Source organism: Fistularia commersonii, chromosome 17 (genome assembly GCF_037954325.1).
Source record: "Fistularia commersonii isolate RoL2024-O1a breed Wild chromosome 17, RoL_Fcom_v1.0, whole genome shotgun sequence".
NCBI classification, from domain to species: Eukaryota; Metazoa; Chordata; class Actinopteri; order Syngnathiformes; family Fistulariidae; genus Fistularia; species Fistularia commersonii.
In genome coordinates, this window is record NC_141300.1 from 12,839,558 (window position 1) to 12,864,356 (window position 24,799).

Consider the following 24,799-nt stretch of genomic DNA (forward strand, 5'->3'; position numbering starts at 1 on the left):
GCCGAGTGGCTTTAGGAGGACCGTCCCTCCCCGGAGGAGAGCGCCGTTCTCCATCGGTGAGTGCCGTCTCCTCCCCGTCCTGTCACCTGGTTCTACACTACTTCTTTATTTTGCCAGGGGGGGGGCTAAAAAGCGTTTCCGGCTCCATCACCCTCATCACCCTGTGCTAGCATTAGCCGTTTACTAGCTAACGTCCCGTTACGGGTCTACATTCCCGGTCTCGTGAGTGTCTGCGCCCGGAAGGAGCCGCCGGGTGAGGGGGGGCGAAGCTACTCGCTTGACATTCAGCTAACGTGACGACCGGCAGCCAGCACGGCTCGACCCCCCTCCCAACCTGGGAAAAACGACACCTATTCGGGGGTTTCACCCCGAAGCTCCCGACTAACAGCCGCCTCGGTAAGGTAGGGCGACCCCCCCCCCCTTTTTTTTTATAGCCGAAAGCTTCTCGCCTGTGGCTTGTCAGGGAGGGGATGCTAGGTGCCGGTTTAGCGTTGATTAGCATCGATGGTAAAGGACCACCGGCGAGGATGACGAGGGTGGGAGTCTTCATCACCGCTGGGGCGCCATCGGCTCCTCCCGAGTCTCGACACCCGGCCGGAGGTGCATTGTAGTGGCTGACAATGTCAGCCTCTGTATCGTCTTTCTCATGGCCGTCAGCTGTGTAACACAAAGTGGGCGGCGGTGGGGTGGAGGGGGAAGAGGAGGGTGGGGGACAATGCTTATTTGTTTAAGCCCCCTCAACCAACGGTCATTCAGAAAGTCCAGAAAGAAGGGGTGAACAAGTCGGGCATGTTTCCTGGAAAGCTTGTGGTGTGTGTTTGTGTGTGTGTGTGTGTGTGTGCGTCTGTGTGTGTGTGTGTGTGTGTGTGTGTGTGTGTGTGACCTTGTAACAAAAAAAAACAGTAATATCCCCCAGAAAAAGATCAGAAGCAGTGGACATGCAGCCCAGGACGGGAACACTCATGCAACAGGATGTGTTGAGTGAAGGTGAACATCTTCAGGAGTAGGTGAAGGGACATCTAGAGAGATGGAGGTATGCTCCAGGAGAGAAGGGTTGAAAGTGAGCTGCAGTAAGACAGGATGCATGTGTTCGGATGAGTGGAACTGTGAGGCTGCTGGGTGCGGAGGTGAAGAAACTGGAGGGTTTTAAGTACTGAGGGCAAACCGATCGGAGAGTGTTGAGAAGAGGTGGAGGAACATGTGCGGGCAGGTTGGAATAGGTGGAGAAAAGTGTCAGATGTGGTAAAGATCTTTCTGCAAGGGAAAATTAAAACACTTTTTCTGTGTTGAATTACAAAGATGGCACAGTGGCGCAGTGGTTAGTGCTTCTGTTCACAGCCAGAAGGTCCCCGATTGGATTCCCACGGTGGGCTATTCTGTGTGGAGTCTTGATCTTCCCCGTGTCTGCGTGGGGAACTGGCCACCCACAGCTAGGAGAGACTTCAGCATCCTTGCTACCCTGAATGACTCTAAATGCAGTACAAGGCATAGATGATGAATGAATGAATAAGAAGAATTTAAGCCTGTCAGCATTTAAGTTTTGGAAGGAATAGAGAGCTTTAGAGCTACAGTATGGCTTAGAGGAACTGGAACTTCTTGTGACCTTTTTGCTCTCAAACTATGACTATGAAAACTATACTATCGTTTGAACCCACGCAGACTTGTGTAAAAGACAACCAGCAAAATCCAAGGGCTTAAACGTAAGCAGGGAGAGCCAGGCGACGTCTTAGCGGTCCTCAGGGCAAAGTGTCATAACCTTCAGCTCAGCCTTATGGTTTTACAGTTCCAACTGTTTAAAAATAAACTGAAACGTCAGCAGACTGTCACATAAGGTAAAATTATCACCAACAACTCCCCCCTTCCAAGCATTATGTCATGGTTGTGCAAAGCGACAACGCAGAGCAAGAAGTTCAACTTGCCCCCGCAGCTCTATGTTTTACTTAGGAAGCAAGTTTTAAATGCCAGAAGCTAAAAGACCATGGTTTCATAGTGCAGTCGATCATTAAACACATTTTAGGTATCTGCATTTTAGTGTGGTGGTGATTCTCGGAGCGGCTCTTTGAACCAGGTATAGAAATGGAAAATATGTGCCGCAGTTGCCGGTTAAATGGCGTTATTATCATTAGTACCATCTGTGCGGCTTCAAGAAACCAAAAACTGGCTGAAGTTACTCCTCAGTGATGACAGATTAGTATCATTATTGGTTTATTTAGGTTCCCCGGCATCCTGTTTTGCACTGAATCGTTTGCCCAGGTCCACACAAGCACATACATAGCTTTATGGACCTTCAGTTTTCCTGGAGTCTAACTTAGCTTCACAACCCTGATTGTATATCTTGTTGATGGAACAAGCCAGAAGTCTTTTAAAGGTAAGCCATACCACTGACAGTCATTCAGCACTAGCTGATTTGCAACAGCAGGAACTCATGCTGCGGTGTCTCCAGTTCTGCGGAAAGTGCTCCCGTTGTGCCTCCGTCAGCATAGAATGAGCCCTTCTGATCCTGAAAAGGTAGCAGGTGGGTCTTATGGCAGGAAGGCATAAGTCACTTCTACATTGTCGGTGGTGCGATGCCTTCAGAATTAACATGCGTAGAGTAAGACTAAATAATTAAAATTATACATTGACTTGGAGGAAGATACAAACCCTACAGGAAACCTGAATCCAAATGATAATACAAAGGACAGTAACAGTCAACATTTTTCAGTTAATTTGTCTCTTTCAGCTCTATTTAGTATTTCTTTAGAAGTTATGAAATGAATGAGTGCCCTGCCTCACAACTATTTTTTTTTTCTGTCATATGATCATAACTGAATTGCACGTACTTTTGTCAGGTAGCTTTCGATCTGAGATCGTTTGAATGTATGACAACTGGAGAACAATCTCCCAGATTGAGACATTGTAATTATTCAATCCCATATCAGAAAAGATTTGGTCAATTAGTTAGTTGGGCGCCAGTGCCTCCTGAAACAAGCCCTTACTTCAAGAGTTGGTCCTGAGCCTCACACCACAATAAGCTAAATGTCCCTAAGCTCATTACCATCATGAGATCCAGTGACAGATTAAACTTCTTACCTGTTAAAGTTTAACCACATCATACAACTAGCAATTCAGCCTGTTACTCTTGTCGATCTGCTCACGAGGCCTGATCTAGTCACCTTCCGAATTGCATAGTCACGGTTTAACTGCAAGAAGGCGCAAACACGACTGAGACAAAAGCTGTTTAATGAAGCAAGTTTGTTCTATTACCATAATTTTGATATGAAACAGAATTACTAAAATGTGACGTAATTAGATCTGGAGGCAAAAATGATGCATTGCTGCTCTACAGTTGAGACATTGGGGTCGCTGGGTTTCATTAAGCCGAGGTGTGGTTGGACGCTTTTCTCCATTTAACTGACCTGTGATCAGCCTTCGGCTAATAATTAGGTCGGGGTCTTGCTATGTTTTGGACGAAACACCAACTGAACCAGAGAAGCGACTCTGTTTTACTCTTTGAGAGGCAGAAACACCAGCGACAAAGCTGTATTATTCTGCATCAAACCGACCAGGACAAAAACACAAGCATTTTTTGCCTCAATGACATGAAGGAGGGCATTTCAAATGTTGCATGCTGTGAAGAAGGGCATTCTCCATCCTCATCATAGAGACTTACTCTTAATGCCAAAAGCTGTACAGACACGTCAGCAGGTGTGCAACAGAAGCTCAATGCTAAAAGTAAGAAGATGCTCATTTCCAGGTATTTCTGAAGTCTGAGAGAAATTGCACTGCATTTATACCTAGGTGATCCTTCACGGGTAAATCAGATGCATACATTGGTCCGCTTCAAAGGGATGCAAAGTATACCTTCACTGCACGTCTCTAAGTGTAGTCAGGATTTCGTTAATCTGCCAGATAAGCCCCATTCCTGTCCTTTGTGTCATATAAGTTGTTTGGTTTTTTTTGGATAACTTCTAACATTTTTTTCACATGGCCTAACATTCTGTTTAACTGTTTTTCAATACAAAAAATACTGCGAGAGGGGAAGTTGAAATGCAGCTGGCAAAGTCTGTCATGTGTTTTTGAAGGACAGTCGAACTTATAGGACGTGTTTGAAACCAGTGGACGTTGATCTGTTAAACTGGATTACCGCCGTGTTGAACTCCGCTCTTTCTCACTACTTAGTACGAAGCAGTTTAACGCTTTCTTCGAAGTCTAGTCTTCTTTCTCCTCTTCTGTGACTAGCCTTGAAAAAACCTGTGTTACTCCTGGCTCACGCAATGAATTGCGTGTTTGTAAATAATGGTGAATCAAATCGAGAGAGACCAGGATAATGGGGTAGAACCCATTTTTCGACTATGGCCGTTGACTGTCTTGATGAAGCTGCTCCCATTTGTACGAGGTACAATAATATTTAAAAGATAGACCATCAATTCATAATAAATTGTTCCCCACTTGACAACTACAGGACAACTGAAAGGAAAATAATTCATTTCAAATTCAAGTTATGAATCATTTTAGATGTGCGCGCAGCAACGGGCAAACCTGCGATGATGTAAGGGCCGTGAGACATTACCTCACAACCATGCAACGAGCAAAGAGGTCACTAATAGGATTTGGACCTTTAAACCTCACATACAAACAGATACACACCCTTGGCCCTGCTCCATTCTGAGAATACAGGACAGTACGAGGAACGGGCCTGCAATGTAAATCCTTTCATCGGAGAGCTGTGCGGTTTCTCTTCGACCAACCCTTAAATAAAGGCGAGCCGGGATGCGGCGTGTTGCATAGGCAGTGTAGAGTGGGCTTCAGAGGGCTGCGTAGGTGCACATAGATAAAGGACCACAAAGGGGATCTGCAGCCGTGACGCCTGGGTGCACATCGCTTCCATGGTCAGTGTGGCAGCTTTTGTTGATTATGACGGATTTGTTATGCTGAAACAGCAGTTCTGTGGCACATCTGACCCTGTTACATGTTAACCGTGACACAAACAGGAGGCATAGCACAGGAATCCAACATTCACTGTTTTCGTGTCGAATGTAAATCACTTGTCTATGAAAGCCTGTTTACATCCGTCGGTTTACGTCAGGAACCTTAAATATGCAGGATTCTACATTTTTTCCATGTCTCAAAGATCTATTTATTGCAATGTGGAAGATCTGCAGTCAAGGCATAGTGTTAAATCCGTCTTCGAAAATATGATTTATTGTCTTGTGAAATCACAGCAAGACAAGGTCTTAGAGAACAGGGGGAGATGTTTTCTAATTCTAAATAAGAATGTTTTTACCTCTGGTAACTTTGCTTTGGATTTAACTGATAGAACACCATGTTGCTCTTGTTTTCAAGGAGGCTTAAAGATGAACTGATCTGATAATAGCATAACTTAGCAGGAGCTGCTGTTGATTCCCCGCTCAGCCTGGTTTGTCTTTCTCAGCTGTCATCAAAAAAAGGAAAAAGTCCCGTGGACTATCATTCAAGAAAGAACCTTTTTTTTCTGCATATGCTCAGCAGTGTGCAATCCTAGCCCAGGGTTTAAAATTTAACATTTAAACTTGCAGGAGATTTTATGTATGTTTTTCCAGACACTCTGCACCCCTCTGCTGTGTACATTCTGCTGGGACAGCAAATTTAGTGCTTAACGAGCAGAAGAAAATGCATGATGTGAATACAATTTAAGAACCGCCACAAGGTAAAGGGGCTCCAGTCAAGTGGAGTTTAATGACCTTGTTTTGGATATAATGTGAAGGCCCTGCAGCCTGAAACCTCATTCAGTGGCAGCGAAAAGCTGTGCAAGACACGACTGTGCAGGATGTATTGTGGAAGACAATTCATGGCCCGTTTCTTCTTCACACACGCACACACAAGGGCAGACACGCATAATCCCATCATTTTAACCTACTTACTGTAATTGTTGTATTCCCTCTCAGGCCAAACAGTGATATACTGTCTTGTGATTGTAATTCACACTTACTTCAACACTGAAGCTAAATGGAGTCTTCTTGTCTGCAGTCTATACGGAATGGGCTATAGGCTTCCTTCAACAGAAGAGTAATTAATCGCTCCCGGATAAATAAAACAAATGCGAGAGTCCATGCAGGAAGCAAGAGTAAGCAAATTGGGAATTGCATGTGGGGGTTTTTTTTTGTTGTTTTTTTTTTCCCCAATTCAGCATTTCGTCATGGGCAGAAAATGCATTTTTTGGGTTCTTCAGGGGACCTCCTTTTCAGCCTTGCATCACAATCAGCAATCCTTGTTCTCTCATACATAGCCGTACTTTTATTTCAGGAATGAATGCTGTGGTAGATGTAGTATGACTGTCTCTCTGCACGCTCCCGTCAAGTCCACGTAAACGCCACAGTTAAGCCTCAGGCTATAGTTATTGCAGATTTAGGGCTTTAAAATGACCTGCCGTGCAATTCCAGCAAGAAAGCCGTCGCCGTGATTCTCACCACTTCGCCTCTGAGCATGTTGTCACCGCAAAACTCACGTCATCGAGTTTAATGCTCCCCCCCCGAAACCTGGCATACGGAGCATAAGCTTCTTCCTCTGTTCCTCAAGTTTAGAAAAAGGTTATTTTTGTTCAGCGTGTCTCTCCGTTATGTGGAAGTACAGACAGTTTGAAGTTCAGCGGCCCGCTGTCGATCAAGTGCCACTTCATCTCTTCTATCTCAGTGGAACCTTCTTATCTCTGCGTTGCCTCTCTCGTTTGGAGTAAGGAGGAACACCTCGGGGAGAACGAGGGAGAGCAGAAAAGATCTCTCCTGTTCACTTTTCAAGAAATGTGTAAAGTTGAGGCCTCGTCAGTTTGTTCTCCATTAACACCGGAAAGCGGCATAAACAAACTACAGTCTGGAGGAATGGAGGAATTGTGTATCGCAATTGTTTCCCCCCAAACACATGCATAGATCAGTGGCAAGTATTTTTGATGTTGACCATTTTAAAAGCCGTGAAAAAGATTTTTATCTGTAGATGTACATTTTTATGTTTACTTTTTGTGCTTTGTTTGCTACCGGCTGCAGGTAAAAATACACTTTTCCCTGTTCATCGTGAGATGTAGAGCCATGTGAGAGACACGTAACCCTCGTCTTTTCTCATTAGAGCTTTTGGGAAACTCGACTTTGTAATCGTGCGTCTGAAATTAGAAATTAATCCGACACATTTCAAAAAAATCAATAACTAAAGCAGAGTGGTGAAGTAAAATTATCTCATCTTTCAATGCTGTTTTAATCAACATCAATTACAGCTAATGTGTTTTGTTGGCACGATAACCTCCACAGATTGTAGAATTCTACCAATTAACAGCCTCATTGCCTGTTTGTTCCCTGCTTTAAATTTCCACAAATTCACCTTCATTTAATTCATTTTTACTTCCTAAACTGTTTTTAAGGAGCAAACAGCCTCGTGCTGCTTCCAGGCAAGCTTTATGGCCGAAGGGACCTTTTATTTTAAAAGGTTTTAAAATATACTCTGCCAGGTTTTGGTGAAGTTCTGTGTCCTTTATGATTGTTTCTATGCCCGCAAGGCTATGATGTTGCAGACAGAAGGAATAAATAGACAAACTTGGCAAAAATAGCTTTCGCACACACTGTGGAGTTTGGATCTCTTGTGTTTGTTCTCGCAGCGTCCGTTGATCACAATGGAAGCTTCCCTCGCAAATGTAACCGTGCCGTGCTCGGTCCAGTGTATATGAGCCACGTCTTAAGAAGTTTGCATCGGCACCGAACTTCCAAAGCTGTGTCATGCCTGCCCGCCTCGGCTTTGGATGGATAGTATCTGCGGCAGTAGCAGCTGGCACCGGGCCCCGGGATGAAGGACTCCCCACCCCCCACCCACCCCTTTTGTGTTCTTTTCACCTCAGGCCATCGGACTGCGGACCGATGAAAAGAAAATAAAGGGAAGATGAAAGTGAAGGAAAAGGTTAGCCGCACACAGAGCAAGCAGAGACACAACAGGGAGGAGACGCCAGCAGTTGTTTTGTTCTTTCTGTGTGGCTGAAAGTGCAAAAGCTGCAGACACACTCTGTGTGTTTTGTACATCTCTGCAGTCCTGCGTCACGCTCTGTCGTAGAAAGCCTGAAAAACGCGATACAAGCTTTCAGTAAAGTCTTTTCTTCGCCAATGTCACAGTGTATACGAAACAAGACAAGTCGAACAACACTGGCCTTTAAATACTGTTGCTCCGCATGTCAAGTTAAAACTTGAGACAGTTGCAACACGGTCTCACCAGCCCACTCCTTCGCGATTTTGGCTACAGGTGAAAGACTCAGCAACTCTTCCCCTCAGGGGAATTCATATGTCTCATGGCTCTTGGAATCATCCATATCATAAACTTAGACATGTTACAAGTTGGGGCCCGACCTCCACCGTTCAGCACCATCAGCTAGACTGCAGACGCTTTTCAACTTTCCAAGTTATCGCCTATGGAGATTTGTGACATTCAATGTTTTCAATCCACAAGCAGTACTCTCTTATGTACCGCATGTCCTATTTGCTCAACAGTCATGGAATATCACCAAATGGGATTTCAACTTGTTCTTTTCTGAAAACCAGTTTCTCGAAAATGTATCCGAGCGGGTCATTGATAATGTCAAAGATTTGAACTGGTGAAGAAAAAACAATGACTGCTTTTGTAAAAGTATCCCGTAGCACAAACCCTGGATGCAGATTTAAGAGAGCAGATCAGCAAACGAGCACCGGGTGCGAATTTATGTGCGAGAGATGGAATTCGCAATGAGAGAGCCTCGGAGAGGGGATGAGGCGTAAGAGGCGAGATGTGGGTTTTGAAACGCAGTACGAATCCCGAGCTAAATGTAAAGTAGCATGACAGATAGCGCAGCGTTACCTTACTCTGAACCTGCGTATCACCCCGCACTTCATTCTCCGCCTGAAACGAGACATTATACTTGCTCCGTATTAAAGGCCCTCCTCTCTAAAAGCCAATATTCTTCAAATTGGCCAATTTCTTGAAACCTGACAAAGGGCTTCACCTTCTTTCATCTAAAAGTGAGCAGTGAACCCGTAAAGTCAAAGAAAACTTGATAACTTCTAAGAGGCTGCGGGCAGAGCAGCTGCGCCACCCCGAGACAGACCGACGATTATATTGATGACCAGCCGATGGAAATTTTGTGCAGAAAAAGGCTGAAAACAAATTTCGGATTGGCATCAACTTTGATTTGAAAGACATAAGCTACAACTACCCTGTCAGCCTGGTAAGCATACACATAAACACTTTAAACTCATGATGCATTTCCTTTAATCGAGGAAGTAAGGTAAATATTTGCATATAATAGTGGTTGTCTAGCATGTAGGAATATGCCAAAAAAATGCTGAGCGGTTTCATTCATCACGGGGCACATCTTTGCTTTCTTTTTTCAGCTGTGAGAACGGAATACTGCAAGTGCTCTTTTGAGTGCACCCATTTATTCCCGTTAATCAGATAAGCGTAGAGCAATTCAATTCAGATGCAGCCCGTGAATCTAGAACCGAAAGGAGCAGGGAAGGCCGTGTCCCTTTTACCGGGTAATACACTTACAGCGAGCAGAGCGCCTGGAGGACGGGGGGAAGCGTAGTACGGACGACGGGGTAGTCACGGAGCCTGGTGTCAGTGAGAAAATGAACGGGGGATTTGCGGATTTGAGGTTCCTCAAATGATTCTGCTTTATTATTTATCAGCAAGCCCGATGTTTGTGCAATTTCCCCAGTCACTTGACCAAACACATCTTAATTACTTTTGGCCTTCAACATTCCTCTCGTAAGACTGGGTTCCGACAGAATTTTAAGGATGGGAGATTTGGGTGACATTATTTCAGCGATTCCAAGATTTATTTCAGTTCTGTCGCTATTTTACTCTCACCCACATGACTAACATCAAAAAATCTGTTGTCGTCGAACAGAAGCGACCGACCAATGTTACGCACATTAAGGCTAATGCTACTTGGCCACTGAAATAATTCACTTGAATTGGAGATGAACATATATAGATAATTGTAAAGCGCTTTCCATCAAAGTGCAGTGCAAAGACGGAGAAATGAGAGTAGAACACAATGGAATGAAGAATCATTCATTCATTCGGCTATTGTCTACTCCGCCTATGCCGTAGTCAGGGGACGCGATGTGCTGCACGCGTATTATTAATTCTTTTGTGTGCGCGACAGTTTGTTACATGCGCCATAAAACAATGGAAAATGTGCTGAAGTTTACACATTTGAAGCCAGAAAGAACGCCTGCTTATATTTAAAGATGTTGACGCAGATAATAACATTTTCATTTCCATTGTTCGGCAATGTGTTCTTGTAAGAATTGATTTTGTCACAGGCACACGGCCGTAATGGCTTGTTACCCAGTCGTAGATAAAAAATGCATTCTTGGCAAAAGCATTTTAAGTTTTTTGCAGTACCGGGTGATGTATTGCACGAGTCAGGTGGTTGTTTTGCAGACATGGTTTTGTGTGTGATGGAGCTGAGTACTTGCACTGGAGCTGCGTTCGCCAGCTGGAAGCCATTTTCATAGCGGTGATGCTCAGTCTGTTTAGTTTCATATTCTGGTTCCTTGTCAAAAGAAACAGAAAAATCTCATCCATGACCTCTAAGCTGCACAGCAGGGGAGTGAATCTCCATCGCTCCAATCTGTCTCCGCCGCAGCGAGATCGCACGTTTACTTTGACCCTCGCTATTTTTTCTGGTCAAGTGACGACCAGAGCCATGAACCGCAAACTCGTCCGCGCAGTGTTGGACTCACAAACAGTTGTATGTCAGTCATTGGAATTCCACCAGCAGGAAGATTTCTGGTGTGTTTAATTAGTCACTGGGGAGTGATGGGATGTGATGGATGTAACCTCTCCCCTCTCTCAACATCTCTCTGTCCATCATCTGTTTCTTCCTGTCTCTCTCTCTCTCTCTCTCTCTCCCATGCTGCTTAGCTTAGTTTCAATGTTCTGCAGAATGCTGTACATGGAGCTGGCGTTGTAAACTTTTTTAGGCAAGAAAAGGAAAAGTTCTGCCAGGGGGTGATTTTCGGTTGTGATCTGAATACTGTTAAGGCCATAGCCATGTTTAAGTAAACACAAAAGCGAATGCTTTTTTTCACTTAAACAATGATGCAGTTAATATATGGATTTTTTTTTAGGGGGGGGGGGGGGGGGGGCAACGAGGTTCACACCGCTAAAACCTCCTCGTCACATCGGACGGATGAAATGACCAGGAAATTCTGAGTCCGTTCAACTCCGACACCGGAGATGACGACTTTGATAGTTTTAGTGTGCAGGAGGAAGCCCGAGATAGCGATCGGCTGGCCGGTGAGGCTTATATTGAGATTCTAGCAGGTTTTCAGAAGATGCAGTACTTCTTAGACTTATCTTTGTAACACCGCTGTCGTGAATGAAGCTGTCCTCTGATTTCAATGTTCACTCAAAAATAGACATGACAAAAGGAGGGTGTCAAACATGGCCCTTTTTTTTGTTAGATTTCACATTTCTGGCAGCAGGATTTTTTTTCCCAAAGTGAAGTACCGGCAAAGAATAACTCGCTAGCTGCCGAAGCTGATTACACAAACAATGCAGTAAGTAAAATGGCAACAAAAACCCAGCAAAGATGTGAACAGAATATCCTGCTGCATATTAGGATGGGAACTGTGACTACCTGGTGCGCAGCAAAGGAAATGCCAAGAAGGGCTGTCAGTCTGTACAGTTGAGCCGCAGCAGATGTAGATTGTCTCAGGAGTCTCTCTGCAGGCAAACACTAGTGACGTGAATCTGATTAGAGAGGCCGCGAGTCCTCTGAGGGTCAATAAGCAAAGGACTGACTTGTTCCTGATGAAAACCAGACACCACTGGAGTCTGATTTATCAGCAAGCATCTAACTGCGCAATCTGGGACAACCTCTCGATAAGCGTTTCACTTATTAAACTAAAAAAAAAAAAAACAATCACGGTATTTGCGATGAACGGTATTTTTCTATATAGACTAGCCGAACGATCAGGAAAGTAGTTGGTCACCTGACATGACACTCCCAGGTCTCTGGAGACATTGGCTGGTGTTCGGGGTCATAATGAAAAACGTAGAAACAGTAGGTCCCAGCCAAAGGAGAAAGAAGCCTGATTGATAAGTGTGTAAAACAATGTGAACAAAATAGAACCAAATATGATACAACAAATGATTGGCTCAAAAGTGATATGTTTCTTTTAATGGAATTGGGTTCAGAAAAGCAAATTGTAGGAATGTGAATAGTGCAAAGACTCACAAGGCCCATTTTGCCCATGTCAGTGTGAAGACCAGTTACAGTCGTTTTGTTTCATCAGAGTGGCTCTACAACCAAATACTGATGGCAGAATGAAAAGACAATCTCTTTGAGTAGGTTGCAGATACTGGGTTTCCATGACTACAGCCCGGTCCGAGAGCAGAGCCTTCTGATTGCGCTTCATACAAATTGAGACGCTCAAAATTGTTGATAGATAATCCCCATTTTCCACACCAAACTGACTGCTCTAGCTATATCCTGGTAAATGTTTTAATGTTCCACATCGGCGCCGGTCAGAGCAGCAGAAATAGTGTGTGTTTGCCGTCGCCGAGGATGTCATTGTCAGGACGAGAGAGGCCTTCGGTGTTTCCCTAACAGAATCTCCACTCCGACGTGATCTTATTCTAACGCCGGTTCCAATATCTCGGGTACCAGAGTTTCTTATCGACAGTGGACCCTTTGCAGAAACAGGAAGGGCAGCAAAAAACACTCTTCCAGCTGCACCTATATTGAAACTGTAATTTAAAAAAAAAAAAACTATAATTAAATGCAGATTGGATTGTGTTTCACTCCCATCCCTCCTGTAATTACTGAAATAACTGCATTTTATCGACTAGCGTGATTGTCAGTGGTGATGGGGGGGATACAGAGAGGGATCCTTATGGCGAGAAAAAAAAATTACAAATAAGACGGCAATAGAATATTTGGAAGGGAGAGAATGGAACAAAGGGTAAAATTATAGGCTAATTTGATTTACTATTACTAGAAATTACCTCTTCACTGAGGTGTAAAGGCCAACATTTTCCCAAGGCACATTATTTTGTTTTTGAGAGCAGACCTGAGTGAAATGCAGAATCTCCTGTCGACTGCTGCCCGGCCATTGTTCTAAAAACATTGAGAGGTGTAACACTGCAATTTCAGTCGTCTATTTCGAAACATGAAAGAAAGGAGTGGATCTGCCATCCACCCACGTACAGTGGAAGCAGGTGGGCTTTGGGCTCCCCGCAGCGATCGCCGCCGTCGTCCCGGCGGGCCGGAAATGATCAGCCCGACGAGGCACCTGTGATGTTTTCTGTTCATTTTTCCACAAGGACAGCAGCTGGATGCACATCATCTACCACCATATGATGCCGTCCAGGTCATATTGGTCTTTGGCTTCCTTTTTCAATTATCCTGCATCCATTTTGGTGACATTCATGTATTCGCTATGTTGACACATTTATATCGATGACCATGGAAGAAATGGTGTCCGTCCCAGAATGGAGTTCACCCCCAGGGATAACTCACAGTTCCCAAGCGTTGCTGGATTGATGGATCGTAGTTGGTGTAGAAGGAAAGAGCTCGGGTGTAACACACGGAGAGCATGCACGTGGGTCCGTTTTACACTTAAGCCTTGAATGGGTTTTGAGCTACTTGGCCGGTATTTTAGTTAGTGGATGAAACGGATGACGTGTTCATGAGACATTGAAAGGACACAACAGGCCAATGCTACATTTGTCTTTGGTTTGAAATGACCGAGGCCCGGCACAAAAGGGTGTCTCTCAGTACTTTATCTCTGGGGTCTCGGCCCCAAATCATTCATATCGACCAGCCATTAGCTGAAGGCCTCATGCACGAGACAAAAATAGAATAGAGACATTGTCTGCAGCTGTTCTTCAGCCATTATTGCGAGAATGAGATCAGCAACTGGAGACTGAGTGATCATTTTCTACCATAAGGAGACCAAGGGCTATTCATGAGAGGGCTAGAAGTAGAAAATGGACAAACCAAAGGTAAACAATCTGATGTCATTGAGTGATATTGAGATATTGAAGCGGCTGTGACTTGAATGTGAAACAAAGTCTGCACACAATAGTGAAAGAAAGCAGAAATCACCCTTGGCTACCGAAGAGAAACGTCTAGACAATCAATGTCTCCCGGTTGATGGAAAGAGCAGGCCGGTTACCAGGGTGCTCCCATTTTCACTAACATCAACACATCAACCAGAGGTGGTTAGAAATGTAGGAACCCAGGCAGTAAATCATTTAAGACACATTTATTTACCATCATTCAGGCTCTCGGGAACAAAATACGAAAAATGGAAAATGGAACGCAGACCACAGACAGCTGTATTACATTTTTTTGGAAAGTAATACATCATGTATAATGCAAATCATGATTTTACATGAAGCATTTTTTAAAAATGTACCCGAAGTCTAGCACCATGTTCAGACTAATTGTATGAGTCTCAATGACACACAGAGGGGATTTTAAACAAGACATTACACAAAGATATAAATAAAAACCAGACATTTCCCTTGAAGACACCCACCTGTAACTTATATCCTGGATGGATAAATAGTGAGATCAATGTCCAGATGGATAACAAACAGACAAAAAATGATCAAGGCTGGAGGCTCGCCGTGTTGCCGTAACAACCCTGCTTCAGTGACCGGCTTCCATGGCAATGCGGCTTCTGTAGGAAGGGGGAAAATTATCTCCTGTTGGTAAGACTATATTGAAATCTTTCATGCATTTTGTAAAGCAGAATCAACTGGCTCACATAGTGAGAAATTGTTTAAACTTTTGAAACCCTGACTGATTTTATCACATGACAAAACATTTTTTCCATGAGAAGTTTGCACAAGGGAAAATAGGTTTTGTTTTTTTCCTCGTCGCAGTTAATGCAAACGTGAGGGGTGAGGTTCGGTAGAAAGATGGGGATTACAAAAAAAAAAACAAATGAACAGGTGAAGATGTGGGAAGAGCGTCGAAGCCGGGCAAATAAAGGATGACAATGTGGTCATCTCGCCTAAAGGCAGGAAATAATTTCTTCCTGCGCTTTGTCTGTCTCCCTTTCTTTTCAGAATGGAAGCCAGCCGTCAGAAATTCCCTCCAAGCACACATCCTCACAGACCTGCACGGAATAACCAACTGGAATCATCGCAGGAACCAGCGATTTGTGCCTCAGAGGCGAAGTTAAACTGAACGACACAGTCAGACGGGGAGCCGAGAAGGTGTTGGGAGGGCATCGGACGCACTGCCCGGAACGGACCAGCTGGCATAAAGTGGGCACTGCACAAGTCTTTCCCACAGATTACACTTTATCAGATTAGAGCTAAACGGCAGCCACCCCAAGCTCACCAAGCCATCGGAATTTCCTCAGAGGCACTCAGATTGACACAGCTGTGGAACACAATTAAATCAATGCAACCGTCAGACATTGTGCAACTCAGCTTAACGCTATAAACACATTAACAGACGCAGACACACACACACACACAAACACACGCTGGACTGTGGGACAGATGCTGCCCCCACCCCGGTGCCCCATCAGCCTCCCAAAGCCAGCTGAAGAGAAGATGAGATTTGGGGTTGATTGGTTTTGTCTTTTTTTTTCCTGCACCGAGCTCTCTGCGCGTCACTCCATCTCCCTCCACCTTGACACAACGCCGTTCCTCGATGAGACGCAACTTTAAAAATCTATTTTAGGAACGCCAGCCGATCCACCTGTGACATTTTTTATCCTTTTTTTTTTTTTTCACTGTTTTACCAGTTGTTCAAGTTCTTATTTTACGGAAACAGGGATAACCGCGACTCCCTCCTCACAGGTCGATGTGGATGACATTTTTATTTTCGGTCAAGAGCGAGCTCCGGGGAGGGGAGCGCGACCAACCCACATGGCCGAATATTCGTCGAGCACAGATGAATCCGGAGTTTCGGTCAAGTAGGCAGACTCGTTGTGAGAAGAGAGAGAGAGGGAGGAGAAGGCGGTGTAGAGGACAAATCCCCGGCTCGAAGGAGCAAACAGTTTAAAAATAGGCCGAACAGAAGGGGGGACAAGTAAAGGACAGCTGATTTGGGAAAAGGGGAATATATACTTGTATGTTTTCTTTTTTGTCTAATATAACTAGAGATGTGACGGAAAATCCTTTAGGCCAGACCTTCTCCCTTTTTTTTCTGCTCCTCCCTCCCCCTCCTCTTTCCTCTCCCTCTCTCCGCCGCTCTTAACGGGTCTGCCAGCTTTATTTGGCCACATCCCTTCGGTGCACAGAGGAGGGAGAGGAACTCTGGAGCTGAGTGTGGAAAACTGGCCGCGATGGCAGAGACAACCAGGACCTGCTGCATCCTTCCACACCCCAAGCTGGATTCTACTGATGACGGACATCGCAGCTGAGGGGAAAGAGAGAGAGAGAGAGAGGGAGAGTCAGGGGAAGAGACGGCAGAAAGAAAAAGTTGTGAAGTGAGAAGCAGGAGGAATGGGCAAAGGATACAGTGGTGATCGAACCAGACACTGTGTTTGTTACGGCGCAAGATATGTCAACGAATGCATGGACTCCCGGAGCTGTCGGGCTGCAGCTGTGAGCACTTCAGCAGCAGCTCCGCCGTGCATGTGAAACGCACTCGACGCCGTGGGAGAGCAAGAGGGAGGAAGCGTAGGAGCGCCGCCGAGAGACAAATTGACTCTGACACGTTTTCCTCTCTGCTGGTGTTTACAGCGGTGCGCTCCTGTCATCCGAAGTGTCGGTCGGGGGCGGGGGGTCATCCCGGGCACGCTCACCGGGCCCTCGGAGGCTTCGCCTGGAGGTAGTGGCACGGGAGAAGGTGGGCTGGGGACAGTGGCAGGCCCAGGGGTGGGGGCATGGCCATGGGGGGGCCGCATCCCATCTTCCACCCTGAACCGGGACCGGCGGTGGGGCTGGGGGTCTTGGGGCGGGGGGCCGTTCAGGGGGGCCCCCAGACTCTCCGAGCTCAGGCCCTGGTCCGGCAGAGGTCCGACCGGACCGGCAGGAGGTGGAGGTAGTAGCGGAGCTGGAAGCGGAACCGAAAAAGGAGGGAGGGCGAGGTGCTCCCGGAGAGTCTGGGTCCTTCTCGGCTCCCTGATCCTCGTCTTTCTCACCTCGCTCTTTGTCTCCATCTCGCTCCGCGGCAACGTCGGCTTCAACTACCTGGAGCCGCCAGGCTGGGAGGAGTCACGGCGGGTCAAGCTCGTACCAAGTTACGTCGGCGCGCACCGGCTGTCGGCGACCGACTCGCAGCAACAGAAGACGTGCGCCTGCCCGCGCTGCGTCGGCGACCCTGGCATTTCCGACTGGTTCGACGAGAACTACGACCCCGACGTCTCACCCGTGTGGACCAAAGACAACATCCAGCTGCCCTCAGATGTCTACTACTGGTGGGTGGTAAGTATCGATTTCACCGCACACACTGAAAACATCCTCTTAAAGTGAATCAAGAAGTAATTTATCTAAGTTGGTCGAAAACAGAATTCCAGACTTTATTAGGACTGTTACTTCATAGGTTATATTAACCCTCATATTATGTTAAGGGTCAATTTGACCCATTGGGTCAATAGGTGAAATGGGTCAAATTGACCCTCGACATAATATGAGGGTTAATATGCAGTATATTTTCCGAAACCCCAACCCCAGTCGTTCCCAATGAGCTGCTGCAGTATCCAGCGCTCCCTGCCAGATGTTTGCTGTCTGAACAGAACCGTCTGTGACTTGTTGAGGGAACGTCTGCAGCTGAATCCATCCATTTCTTCAGATGGACAGATGGATGTTGTGCTGCTCACGGGAGATGCCCCTCCGCTCCTCCTACAGATGATGACCTCATATAGTCGCTGGCGACGAGCTGATTTCAACTTTGCATGTGAATAAAACATGCCAACAACCTAGTTATCCGGAGCAGCACTCTGCTCTGGGGTTCCTGGTTTTTCTTAAACAAATACATTTTTATAAGACGTAGGGATCCAGATTAATTATTTATGAACAACAATAAATTTTTATATCACGGAGGGAGCGGTGGGTTTCATCAATATAAGTTTAAGGACGCGGCTGGAGGCTGGTAAACCACGGACACAAATCCCTCTCCATCCTCCTCATCCTTACTTGTCATAGAGCCAAACAGTGCCTTCCTTCAAGTACTACATGTTCTTTATGTGTCCCCCCCCCCCCATCCTTGTGACATAAGGATGGGGGGACTTATGTAGGGAAGTAGAACAACATCCTCTGGAGGAGAGAGGGCGGCCCTGAAGCTTTTTGACGTTTTCTCCTGTGTCACATTCATTTTCATCATTTTTTTTGTGCCCATATTGTGGAGCATCTTCTTGCTATTCAGTGCAAACGTGGCATAAACGTTTTTTTTTTTCTTTCTGCGCACCGCTGGCTGTGTGCGGTGTCCTTGAGTGGCTGCTGTGGATCCCATTCCGTGGGGGCCGGGAGGGCCGGGGGGGCACGCCGCCTCGGTCCGGCTCCTGCATGGCGGAAAACTGCAAGCACGGGCCAACAGCTGCCAAGTTGTGAGGTCACACTGCAACATGGAGGTGGTGAACCAGGAGAGAAGAGAGAAGAAAGGGGTGGAAATAACAGGCAGGGGGATCAATTATAACAAGATATCGTGCAAAAATGGGGGCCTGTGAAGTGATGACTCAGGAAAAGTGCAGGATACAATAGATTTAAAAAAGGGGAATAAATCAAGGGTAGATGTCTGTTTCATAAAAGCCCCTGCAGACCTCTGAGAGCACGTTTTCTCTTAATATGCATGTAATATTCATGAAGCAGAAATTAGAGACGTATTCATAAGAATGATTTGATCTATCCGTGCTGTGTTCATGCCTCATTTAATGGCTGATGGCTGTTAGCCAGGTCTGGCCCGCACATGTAATCACAATTATTTTGGTTGGTGCTATAATCGTAATATAATTCGCATTATTTCCACGGACCAATAACTTTCATGTCATCATTTTACCTTTTCACTCTCATTCATTTTAGACTGGCGTAACCTGTAGTGTAGCATTGGATTTTAATCTATTTTGACGGATGTTGAATATTGCAACTTTCAATGTTTTTGATTCTGATATGGATAATGCAGTACCACAGACAACCCCGACTTACAGGACACAAACTTGAAAATGAAATAGAATTAAAAAAAAAAAAAAAAAGCAATAATTTATATTTTATTCATCCCTCGTCGGTAAATTCATTCACACCCATCATGGATGAACCGTGAGCAGCAGGCTGCCATCGACCAGCGTGGTCAGGGGTTCATTGTCTTGCTCAACAAGACTTCGACACACACGGAGGAGCCGGGCATCGAATCAGGAATGTTCGGTTCAAAAGACCATTCCTCTACTTCCTGGGGACACGCCGCCCGCAAACAAACAACAACAACAATTAAAAAAATATATAAAATTTCAGGCAAATTTATCCACACAAATTTACCTTTGTGCACAATGAATATCAAATTACTGCGGTATTCGTGTGCATTAGTTTCACATATTCATAGCAACAATGCTTAGAAGCAAGCAGAGGTGGGTGGAAAGATGGAAGAAATAAGCAGGATAAAAACACTAAGAGGGACGAAGAAAAAAAATTCAGAGGTGCAACAGTGTGTGAAGTAAAAGAAAGACTTTAGCGCTCTCTGATCAGCGCTGATGAGCTGCACGGCGGACAGGCATTCCAGAGAGACAGTGAGACGAAGAAGGGCGAGAAGAGGAGGAGACACAAAGAGGGAGCGGGGGGGAAAGGAGACCGAATGAATTAGGCATGAGAGTATGGAGGCGGCTGGAGGTGATGTGAAATGTAACCGCAAGAGGAGGAGATCTGTGCCAGGAGAAGTGAACAGATGAGTGTGGAGGAAAGGTTGCAGTGTGGGACGGATGGAGGAGGAGGAGAGGAAGGAGGGCTCGCAGAAGTTTGGCTGTTTGGACCTGGTGCAGGGGTTCTGTTTTCCATGTGGTTTGGCTGGTACCCACACCGGATGAAGTTTAGTTGAAGAACTTTTTGCCATCAACCACACAGATACGGGTGTTTTTCACTTTACAAGAACAATGAAACCTAATAATTACATTTATCTGCTCTGGATTTTCTCATCACAACCTCAGAATCACAGTTGCATAACAGTGAAGTCAGGTAGGAGTCCTGGAGAAGTCAAGTTACAGGAGCGCTGGTTATCAGGGCTGTTTTGAATTGATAAAACCTTTAAAATACATTTTGTCGTCAGGGAGATTTCTTCTCGCTTTTCCCCAGTGTTGAATCCAAAAAATTGTGTCGAGTGCATTGGAGGTCAGAGGTTGGGGCAAACACCAGCGTCTTCTGAGTCTGTGTGAGTCAAACTGAAAAGTGCCAATTCAGAGGAGACACTATGAAAACAATATTCACAGTCTAACTCGGGGCATTATCTACTCTTTTATCTCGCCGCCTTATGGATGATGATTATGCCGATGGTTACATCTGTGCTGATTACATATTTATGTTTTGCATTGCATTTAGCCTTGTGATTTCTAACTCGCTGGCACCGAAGAGCCCCGCTGCTTTTCTCTCCCCTCCGAGCAGAACCAAAGGTTAACGGCAGAGTGTGTAAAAGACCTCTGCTTGGAAAAATAAAAATTGAAAAAAGAAAATATCTGTTTGGCTTGATGGAAACAGGAGGTCACATTCCATCTCCCATTCTTCATCCCTCCTCTGCCGTCATCGCTTTGCGCGGCTTTTAGGCGTTTGCACAGGGGACAGGCCACCTCCGCAACCCCACGCACATCTTAATGCATCCCTGCTGTCTGAACGCACGTTTTAGCCTCGACACCCGGGCAACTGTTCATTTGCATACGCCCGCTGGCGAGTACATGCGGACGTTTACATGGAGGGACAGGAACGAACTATATTTAAGTCTGTTGTCGGATCGGGTTTGTGTGCGGAGACGTAACCTGCGCTTTGTCTTCGTCCCTCCTTGTAGATGCTGCAGCCCCAGTTCAAACCCCACAGCATCCAGCAGGTGCTGCTGAGGTTGTTCCAGGTAAAACTTTTTATTTTTTATTTCTCATTTCTTTTCCCATACTTTCACGTAAACCTTAACGAAAGGGAATGGAATTAATTAGATTTCAGGTCGAACAGGGACTTGGCTCTTCCTTGTAAATCCATCTGTAGCCTTGTTATTGTTTTTCCATTAGTTTGCTGTCCCATTAGTCTGTTTGTTTAAACACCTCAGTGTGACCCCTGAGGGCAGAAAGGGCTTTTGTGTTTTTCACGATGCCTCTTAACGGGAGAATTCAGTCCAAAATTGCAAGCAGGTGCATTTTCACCCTCATCTCTGAGCTGCAGGATGGGCCATTTTCAAGTTGTCTTTGGTTTGCTTGAACCGATCGTCTCTAACAGGTGATTCCAGGAAGGTCGCCTTACGGCTCGTGGGATCCGGGACGATGTCTGCGCTGTGCCGTGGTGGGGAATTCTGGAAACCTCAGAGGGGCCGGCTATGGGGAAACCATTGACAGTCACAACTACATAATGAGGTAAAATGAAAATATCATGTCATAAATAGGTGGGGGAAAAGGGGGAGATGGAGGTAGAAATCAAGAAACCCAAGTGGGATACCAGATTGCACACCAACTTGCTGCACAGTATGTGTGTCAGGGCAGCTACATCATGGAACTGTGTGTGTGTGTGTGTATATGTGTATGTGTGTGTGTGTGAGAGAGAGAGCGAATCTACAATGTATTGAAAGACAGCAGATGTGTTTCTAAATCTATATTTAATCTCTGTGTTTAATGCAAGCCGTCTCCCACTTTTTGATTGGTCGGCAGCAGTGTCACCTGGTCAACGGGAGGTCAGCAGAGTGGGTTTAAGTGTACCGAGATGCAGGAAAAACGGAATAGAATAGAAACACGTAAATCCTTTTTGTTCCATATGATTCCCTCGGTCGCCTCCTGCAGCGGTGATGGATCGCAGTGCCCGACTGTTGTCAGCTGCCACGAGCACACGGCCGCGGTCAGTGCACGTCGTGCTGCTGCTGCTGCGAAAGCACAAGCAGAAATGACTTTTTTTTTTTTTTTTTTTTGTGCGACCCTCTGCTGAAGGCATTAGCTTCCATTAGCGTGGCACTTTTCAGCGGACCCCGTGTGAGCTGCTTCCAGCCTGGTCCTCCGTGGTCATGATGGTTTCTCAAATCTGCAAAGATTACACCTCCTCTGAAGCAAACACCAGCATATGTCCCGCTGCATTCAATGGGCCCCTGTTTACGTACACAACTCACACTCCTCACCGCGGTGAGGGACGTGTGAATACAGTCGGTTGAATCGAGGCCGGGGTTTCAGAGTGAAGATCCCACTGGACCGTATTCACTCCCATCACACCATCAGACCTGTGGAATCCAGGGGGACTGACAAACCCGAGCACAGAAAGCCTTCTTGTGTTTTCCAAAAGACAAGTAAAAGACAAAAGAAAATGACGGGAGCGCTCTGCAACACCAATAAAACTCATAACATTTCCCCCCGGCTTTCAATTTGTAGTCTGCAACTGTGAATATTGTTAGGTGTAAGCCCAGCATAAGGGTGTTCAATGGACCTCCTGTTTCTGGGCTGGGAGGAAACCCACGCATACAAAAACAATATTTGTCATCCAGTGATTAATACAGCTGTGCGTACTCTGCTATTAATTGTGTGTATGTGTGTGTGTCTTTCACCCATCCCTGGTCACTGGGGGTTTGTCATTGTTTTATATTTGTCCTGTTGAACCACAGGCTGATCCAACGCTGGGCAATAGAAGCTGCAGCTTTTAGCAGAAATCCCTCATGCAGCGTGTCCGTCTGATTTCTGACGGGGCTCCCCGCCGCCGTTCTGATGCAGCCCTTATAGATCCGCTGCACATCATTGACCATCCATTAACTAACAGCCACACAGCTGTTCAGTTGTTATTTTAAAATGTAATTAAAATCTGTTGCAGCTTGACATTTGTTTATTAGATGAAGGTAAATCCGTCTAACCTGTGCTATTTTCAAATAAAGCTGAACACGTCCGGGGGTGTGCACAGCTCATACTGCTGGCAAAGATCGATACAGCGACCAGACACCACGTCTCTTCCCCACCGTCTTATTTTTACCGAAAATCCATTTACAGGCTCAAATTGTAGCCACTAAATAAGGATAATGACCGTTTTCACGGGGCCTACAGAATTTAGATATCCAAATAAGAATGCACTTGTCTGAGGAGCACACAGTTGACAGATGTTGGAGTTTCACAGCACTTTTTATTGTCTTAGCTCGTGTTTTTATTATGAAAGCATTGAGTGTGAACGAAACGCCAAGTGATAAAAGGACGAAGGCAGCAGCTGCCAGCCCGTGGATGAGTCCGGTATTTCCCGTAAACGAGGCAAATCACCTGAAAGATTGGACTTCCATCTGTTGAGTGGACAAAATGCAGATGGCTGCTGAGATTTTATCTGCTCACCCGCCGTCCTCAGCAGATGATAATGTTAGCTTCGTGCTCGCTCTTAATGCAGTAACTACGTTTGCCAAGGGATGCAGGATTAACATGCGCAAATAAAACTAGCGTCTGTCCTCTCTCTGCCTAAAACATGAGATTGGAATAGATTGCGCTTTTAATCGTCCCACGATGGGGACATTTCGATTGGTCCTAAAGTTATAATTATAAGTTACAAACAGTAGCATACAAAGTACTGGAAAATATAGAAAATGAACAATATAAAAATGTAGAAATACAAACTAGCAGCAGGCTGCAGCTGCTCCCAGCAGCAACACCAGTGAGCATGGCTGAGTAGATGCATGTATGTATGAATGAATGAATGGATGAATGAGGTCTATTGGGAGCAGAGCTGGGTGTTAAACAGTTGAACAGCAGCTGGAAGAAAGGAAGGACCTGGGAAACTCTCCTTCACACACAGCGGTAAAGGAGTGTGTCGGCTCAGTGCTGCAGGGATGTTCTGCAAGGGGTGGGAGATGTTGTCTATCAGAGATTATCCATTACAATACAGCAGCGCTCTAAAAGATGACAGCAGTTCAAACTGCAAAGTACACGTGACTACACGTTTCCTTTCTGTTCCCCGGCCAGGATCAACCTGGCCCCCACCGTGGGCTACGAGGAAGACGCCGGCAGCCACACCACTCACCACTTCATGTACCCGGAGAGCGCCAAGAACCTGGCTGCCAACGTCAGCTTCGTCCTGGTCCCCTTCAAGACGCTGGACCTGGTGTGGATCACCAGCGCCCTGTCCACTGGCCAGATTCGATTGTAAGCGCAGCCCGGCTGCAGCGGTGTACGCGTGTGTGTGTGCGTGCCATCAGTCATGTCAGTTTTGCCGGAGCGGCGGCTCGATAACCGTATCTAATCGGCCTCTGTCTCTCCCAGTACGTATGCCCCTGTGAAGCAGTTCCTCAGAGTGGATAAAGACAAGGTATGTAGTTTCAACAAGGATCCCGACCACTGCACATTAGCTTCTCTCCTCCACGTTTTTACAAAAACAAATGTTTAGGAAAAACCCCACACACAAGTATTCACACACACAAACACACATATGCTACAAGCTTAATCCTTATAGCTGCACAACTGCAGCAATATTTATGTACGGAAGCCTTTTTCTGTTAGAGTCATTTACCTTATGTGGCAAAACTGTCTGTTATATTATCATGTGTGAGAACCATATTCTGTTTTGTGAGCTTTACAAGCTGTAACCTTATCCTGTTATACTTCTGCTATGCAACCTGTACCCACGTTTTACAAAAACAAATGTTTAGTAAAATACCACACACAAGTACACGCACACACACACACACACACACACACATACGCGACAAGCTTAATCCTTATAGCTGCACAAC

At 45.7% G+C, this 24,799-nt stretch overlaps 1 protein-coding gene across 4 annotated transcripts in view; it reads left to right on the plus strand.

Annotated features, from left to right (window-relative positions):
- The first annotated feature begins 20 nt into the window (after window positions 1-20).
- Window positions 21-24,799, plus strand: part of st3gal2 (ST3 beta-galactoside alpha-2,3-sialyltransferase 2) — a 30,528-nt gene continuing 5,749 nt past the window's right edge. Inside the window, exons 1-6 of one of the 4 annotated variants that reach the window (XM_086163321.1) lie at window positions 21-56; window positions 15,058-17,373; window positions 20,927-20,986; window positions 21,346-21,479; window positions 24,033-24,212; window positions 24,330-24,375. In XM_086163321.1, the coding sequence (XP_086019447.1) occupies window positions 20,927-20,986; window positions 21,346-21,479; window positions 24,033-24,212; window positions 24,330-24,375 (420 nt within the window). In that variant the 5' untranslated portion in view covers window positions 21-56; window positions 15,058-17,373. Of the gene's footprint in view, window positions 57-221; window positions 402-4,845; window positions 4,872-15,057; window positions 17,374-20,926; window positions 20,987-21,345; window positions 21,480-24,032; window positions 24,213-24,329; window positions 24,376-24,799 lie in introns of those variants that run through there. The other 3 variants (XM_086163324.1, XM_086163323.1, XM_086163325.1) reach the window with 3 other exon arrangements.